Source organism: Plodia interpunctella, chromosome 21 (assembly GCF_027563975.2).
Source record: "Plodia interpunctella isolate USDA-ARS_2022_Savannah chromosome 21, ilPloInte3.2, whole genome shotgun sequence".
In the NCBI taxonomy this organism is placed as follows: domain Eukaryota; kingdom Metazoa; phylum Arthropoda; class Insecta; order Lepidoptera; family Pyralidae; genus Plodia; species Plodia interpunctella.
Genome location: NC_071314.1, coordinates 1,976,932 through 1,982,901, shown reverse-complemented (window position 1 = coordinate 1,982,901; position 5,970 = coordinate 1,976,932). Strand labels below are relative to the sequence as shown.

Sequence of the window (5,970 nt, the reverse complement as noted above, 5' to 3'; positions counted from 1 at the left end):
CTCTGTTCAAAATGGTTTTATTTCGTTATCCCATTATCCTATATTCGCCATAAAATATATAGTCTGTCAAGAAAGTGAAGATTGTTGAAGTAAATTTTTTTGCCATTGCAATAACAAATGTCAAGATTGCCAGCCAACAGGCAATTTGGCACTCTGGTACCGCATCGGAGCATCACACAATAACTCCATCATTTGTACTTTGGGTGATTTAATAAATTTATAATTTTAATAAATTATTTTCTTCTCTTGACCAACATAGGATTCAAGGATTTAATACATAATCTTCAACCTTTTCATGTATCTTTTTTTACAGTATCTTGGTATCGATTTAGCCCACCTTTGTTGAAGTCCGGACCCCAAATAAAAATTCCATATTACAGAATATAAATTATATTATCTAATATTATAGACGGACAATAAGATTAACAATTTGCAAGTCCTATGACAATAAAATTTAAGACGTTTTTAGAATACATTGGTTCTTTATAATCTACAGCATTTCTTAAGCTATACTCGTATACGTTTTATGTCTGTAAATATACTTATAGCAGCAGTCTATGAAAATTTGCATTTGTTTTATAATCTAAGCGCTGTCGACAGCTGGTGCGATGATGATGGGCACTCTGATGCAGAAAACAGGATCACTGTTGGTTTCGCCCACGACCCTGAACTCTATGGGAGCGCTGGTACCCTAGAATGTAAAAAAATAACATTACTTTTTCCTACCATCCTTAACCTTTGATCGAGCATTTTTGTATGGGAGAGCAAAAAAAGTCATTTTTCGCTATATAAACACATTTCTTTGGATATTATGTGTGTCTGCTGTGAAAATTTGTCTGGTGTTTTAAAAGCGAATTGCATTCGCAAGGAGAGTCAGGCAAGCAGTTATAAAATCACAATCTAATCCATCATATCGAATTTTCAATATATGTTTTTATATGCTCACCCTGGACTTCACAGCCCGGGAACACGTGAAGATGACAGAGAAAGAAGTACGGATGTATTACCACAGGGAAGAACTCCTCGATGAACATTTTGAGGGTGTATTGCAGCACTTCTCCCTCGAGCACGGGGCAGTAGCTGTTGTTGAGGAAGTTGCAGGTGATGGAGTTTTCGCCCAGGTCGTACGGGATTGGAATTGTTATGATGTTGCCGGACAGATATGCTGTGGCGAGCGTCGTCATCGTGCGCATTGTTCGTGCTGCGAACATACCACATTATTTAATAAACATGACTCAATTTCTAAGATAAAATGACTGTAAAGTTGAATGAGAGAGATAGTGTAATTACAGGGTACTGTGGCAAAAGAATAGAACACATAATCGGCAACACGCGTGTGGTACCTCTGGTGTTCCGTAGGCTGCATGGGGTGCCACTAATAAACTGGTTGCTAGTTAGTATGAAAATATAGTGATCTTACGAGCTCTGAAGACGATGTGCATGACGACATCCTGCAGCTGGGGCAGGATGCAGGGCGGACTGTCGCAGCCTTCGATGTAGGTGTTCAGCGGCAGGTCGCCGATGTGAGAAGTACCTAGCAAGATACATATTATTATCACTTAGAGACTTACTATCAGAGATTTACTATCATTTAAAGAATATTATCCATAGAAAAGCTTAACCTACTTAATGTTATGGACGTACAATACAATATAGAATATATTTTTCCTTACACATTATAAAACAAAGTCCCGACCTGAGCGAAGCCGGGACGGGCTGCTATTTGCTCATAAAGACAACAACAGTACAAAATAATACAACCAATTATATACTAATTATGAAGCAATGGCGGGCTTTAGTACCTAGTAATTGTGTAAATTAATAAGCATCGAATATATGCATTTCTATCTATCTGTATTCTGAAGTATATCACAGTCAAGGTTTTGCAAGACATTGACATCAAGAACAGTGTGGGGCCCAAGCACACTCCCCTGAGGGACACCAAACTCTATAATTACTGGAGGATTCACTGATATACATTCCAACGTTAACACATCCAACAGCCCTGCAAGTCACTGCAACCATGCTCATTATTTTCGATTATTCCATGGCTAAACTCTGAAGTGTTACTACACTAGGTTTAGCCGACTAGACTTAGGTGCTTCCGGTCCCAGGTTACAATTTAGGTGTAGCGTGCTTATCTTCAGCTAGAACCTAGGTTTTAGTATGATACTAAATTTTACCGATATCCATACTTTCATACTATCCATACTAATAATAAAGATAACAGATATGTATTTTTATGTTTCAAATTAATAAACTCAAAAATACTGCGGCGATTTTATGAAATTGGGCACAGAGATATATACCTACGTAACCTTCAGTAGTAGGTAAATAGGCAACTTTTTAAAAATTATGGTTTAACACGAGCGAAGCCGGGACGGGACTATAGTAGCACATAATTTGCACTTACATGTGGACACCTGCGTTGTTTGTCCGTGGATACCCACCAGAAGAGCACAAAAAACAACCAAACGAAACATGTTCGGTTTTTGTGTAACTTACAGTAAAGTGAACAATAAACATTATTTCATTGACTATAAATAATTACATTTTGATAATAATTATCTAAAGATAATCCGCAGGTGTTTCGCGTTATCTATCGAATTTGATTTGTCGGCTCATGCGCAAAATGTCTCCTATATAGTCGTAAAATGTATCTTTCGCAAAATGTTGCTGTAGGGACTTAGAATAGGTTCCACTGGTCGATCCAGGGGTAATTTTTTTTGCAGGCCACATCCATAATTTATTTATAACTTCAAATATCTGTCTATAATTTAAGAAATGATTTTGCTTTGAAAATCGAAATGTTACGTCCCGGCGACATTTTGCGAAAGCTGTGAAAGAAACATTCTGTGAAGGGGATATTTCGAAAAAGAGACGTTTTACGACTAGTGGGCATTTTGCGGAAGAGACATTTTGCGCATGAGCCGATTTGAATTCTCATCTACGTACAAAAGTACGAACTAGATCGGTATGTGTATTACTCCACCTGCAAGTTATTTGTTTAGATAACAATTTTCTTAGTACCCACTACTAGCTAATGCCCACGACTTTATTCGAAATTTTCAAATTACAATTCAAAATTCTTTATTCAATATAGGATGATATACATCACTTATTTGACGTCAAAAATTTACTTAAACTAAGTCTACTGTCGACTTCCAAAGCGCAGGTGAAGAAAGATTCGCGTGGACTTTCTTCCTTATTTTCTAGTTGTATTCGGAGCTGGGACGCCCCAAAGCGGTTAGCGGTTAAAGGTTAGCGTGAAAACATTGCTATAAAATCTGGAAGATTTGGATATGATTTTACAACCGGCCATCCGTCTGATGTCAACTCTCTTTGGGAATTTTATTGTTGCCTATCAGCTGTTAAGGTTTTGTAGCCCTTAATCGCCTCGTACGACATCCACAAGAGACAATGGAATGGTTCTACTCCAGGGCGGGAACACATGTCCTGCATATTATATTCATGCATATATTCGTCCATAGACGGCGGTAACCGCTTCCCATCAGATGGGCCGCATTCCTGATTGCTTGCTCAATAGTTTAAATTACAAAAAAATACCTATCCTGATTTCATTAGGTTAGCAATTTCGAGTTAGGATTTTTAGTCAATTCCATATTGTCATAGAATTTCAAGAAGTAGGTCCTCAGACCACACACGTACAGAATATCCGGTATCTGTTATAACGTTTAATTTGATTTCCACTAATTACCTGCATGTCACTTGTTGATATAATCTTATCTGGATATTTATCGTTACTTATATTAACGAAAATTTTAAAACGGTTATTATTGTCCGAACCGCGAATCACTGCTCTGTTAGCAACAAAAAATAGAAAAAAATATTTCACCATGTTGCGATTGGTTGTCTTAATTTGTGCAGTGTTTGCAGGAGCGTACGCGCAGTCCACTCAGTCATGTGAGTACACTATCTTTTTGAATGGAAACGGATGTCTTAGAATTTAATGCTTATTAGACATTTATGTAAAAGGCTATGGCATGTGGTTGCGTTTTGGTTCAGAACTTTATTTCCTCCCCTGGATGACACATAGGTAACAATAGCATTCCCAGGGAGTTAACGTCTAGTAGGTTGCCGGTTGTAAAATCACAGCTGAACATTCAACATTTTGAGGTTAAATAAAAAAGTTTAGTTGAATAAAAAACTGACAGCAGTTTTGGGAATAACACACTCGAAAAGAAGAATTTGATACCAAGTATTTTGTAGAAAATGGGTATTCACACAGGCAAACAGCAGAGTGATCGTATAAGGTATCTTTTGTAAATATCATTCACGTAATACAAAATCCACGAGTCTACTAGAAGAAATTTCTATACAAATAAGTAGTATCTTTGTACTTCGTTTCCTATAAGTTTTATATTTACACTGTTATGTAGTGTACATATACATAAATATAAATAATAATGACAATTTCAGGTACTGTCAACAGTGGTAACCTTCCTCTGCACACCATCATCGAGGGCTGTGAGGCCGCCCCCTGCGCGCTGCCACAACGGGAGGACCTTGTGCTGCACGCCATCTTCAAACCTCGTAAGTTCTTCTTCTCCAGGACATTGCTACAACAATCACTTTCCCTTGCAAGCTAACAAAGGCATCCTTCCCACACCTTTATCTATAAAGGCTGTAAAACTGTTCTGTTTTACATTTGATTCGACTAGCCCAATGGCTTTTACTTGCCACTAAATGGCGATTCTTCATAGGCGATCTGTGATAGTGACGGTTAAGACACTCTCACAATGGTCGGTCATTAGGTATATGGGTGACTGACAATTTATTACCTTGATTTTCTCCGTGGTTTGGAAGGCACGTGAACTCGTGGATGCCGGTTATGTTTGCAGTAATTAAAACCCGGCAATGCGCAAGGGGCTCGCGTTGTGGGCCCGTATTCCTTATCCATGGATTAGGAAAGCCTGTGCATCAGTTGTGTGGACGTTTTAATGGCTGTTAATGATTGATGAGATTTGAGTATTTTCTTGACACGAGCTATTATTTCAGCGTACTCATTGGACTCCATGCGCACCCTGGCTACATTTTACCTCAGTATTGGTGCCATCAGCATCCCCGTCCCCTACGACCTGGGCGAGATTTCTTATACCTGCAACTACTTGAACAACCGCTCCTGTCCTGTTAACCAAGGAGAAATCTTGCACTACACTCTAAGGCTACACATTGAAGAGATCTTCCCACAGGTAATTCCACAAGCATCTTCTCTCATCTCCGTGTTACCTGGTTGCGTTTGGGGCTGTGACGCTGCGACGCTGCGAAGCACGAGGTCAGACTAAAAGTCAAACTCAGAATTTTGAAGATTCGGCTGTAATTTTACGGCTGTATTTGTCGGCTTTCATACTCACTAATGGAGCACAGTGCATCCATGTGTTAATTGGCGTTTTAGTGAATGTAACTGCAGGACCATGTGAGGATGATAGCCCCCAGCGTCTGGCTATGTACAAGCTAAAGCACTCTCCATAACTTACCTCCCGACCAGCATTTTGCCACTTTATTCTCAAAAACTGCGCTCGAGACATTTTGGGAAGATATTGGATACCCATTAATATATCAGAGAGGACTGTTTATTTAAGCCATATGGAATAAAGTTGTCAATGTGTTGTTTCAGGGAACCTCAGCTCCCGTAGAATTCCGGGTCATCGATGACGCTACACATGAAGCCATCTTCTGCGTTCGTGTGCCGATAGTCATCACCGCCCCACTGTCCGTTGCTTAAGATTCTTTATTTTGTCCCTAAAGTCATCCCAAAGTCTCAATTATCACCGCAAAAGAGATCCATGAAGGGTAACTTTGATGTGCGTTTTGCGACTGTACGCTGTGACTGTACAAAAATGTAGTTAAACTGATTTCGAATTTTTCAAATAAATATACTTATTATTATTTATATTATTTCATATTTATAATTGTCTTAGCAACAAGGAGTCCTGCTGGAATTAGACT

General features: G+C 38.8%; 2 protein-coding genes across 2 annotated transcripts; one reads left to right on the top strand and one right to left on the bottom strand.

Annotated features, from left to right (window-relative positions):
• Positions 1-374: 374 nt before the first annotated feature.
• On the bottom strand, positions 375-2,550 carry LOC128679412 (uncharacterized). The gene is made up of 4 exons (XM_053761646.1): positions 2,414-2,550; positions 1,421-1,534; positions 1,008-1,201; positions 375-691 (listed from the first exon to the last, which is right to left on the bottom strand). The coding sequence occupies exons 1-4, from the start codon at positions 2,481-2,483 to the stop codon at positions 584-586; spliced, it is 486 nt and encodes a 161-aa protein (XP_053617621.1). The 5' UTR covers positions 2,484-2,550; the 3' UTR covers positions 375-583.
• A 1,221-nt stretch (positions 2,551-3,771) lies between these two features.
• On the top strand, positions 3,772-5,910 carry LOC128679410 (uncharacterized). Its single transcript, XM_053761645.1, has 4 exons — positions 3,772-3,924; positions 4,441-4,554; positions 5,020-5,213; positions 5,639-5,910. Exons 1-4 carry the CDS (start codon positions 3,858-3,860, stop codon positions 5,744-5,746), a joined length of 483 nt encoding a protein of 160 aa, XP_053617620.1. The 5' UTR covers positions 3,772-3,857; the 3' UTR covers positions 5,747-5,910.
• The last annotated feature ends 60 nt before the right edge of the window (positions 5,911-5,970 follow it).

Coding starts and splice junctions, on each gene's coding strand:
- LOC128679410 (XM_053761645.1), top strand. CDS start 3,858: ATGTTGCGATTGGTTGTCTTAATTTGTGCAGTGTTTGCAGGAGCGTAC. Junction 4,555..5,019: donor GCACGCCATCTTCAAACCTC/GTAAGTTCTTCT, acceptor CTATTATTTCAG/CGTACTCATTGGACTCCATG. Junction 5,214..5,638: donor TTGAAGAGATCTTCCCACAG/GTAATTCCACAA, acceptor GTGTTGTTTCAG/GGAACCTCAGCTCCCGTAGA.
- LOC128679412 (XM_053761646.1), bottom strand. CDS start 2,483: ATGTTTCGTTTGGTTGTTTTTTGTGCTCTTCTGGTGGGTATCCACGGA. Junction 1,535..2,413: donor AACAACGCAGGTGTCCACAT/GTAAGTGCAAAT, acceptor GTATCTTGCTAG/GTACTTCTCACATCGGCGAC. Junction 1,202..1,420: donor GCACATCGTCTTCAGAGCTC/GTAAGATCACTA, acceptor GTATGTTCGCAG/CACGAACAATGCGCACGATG.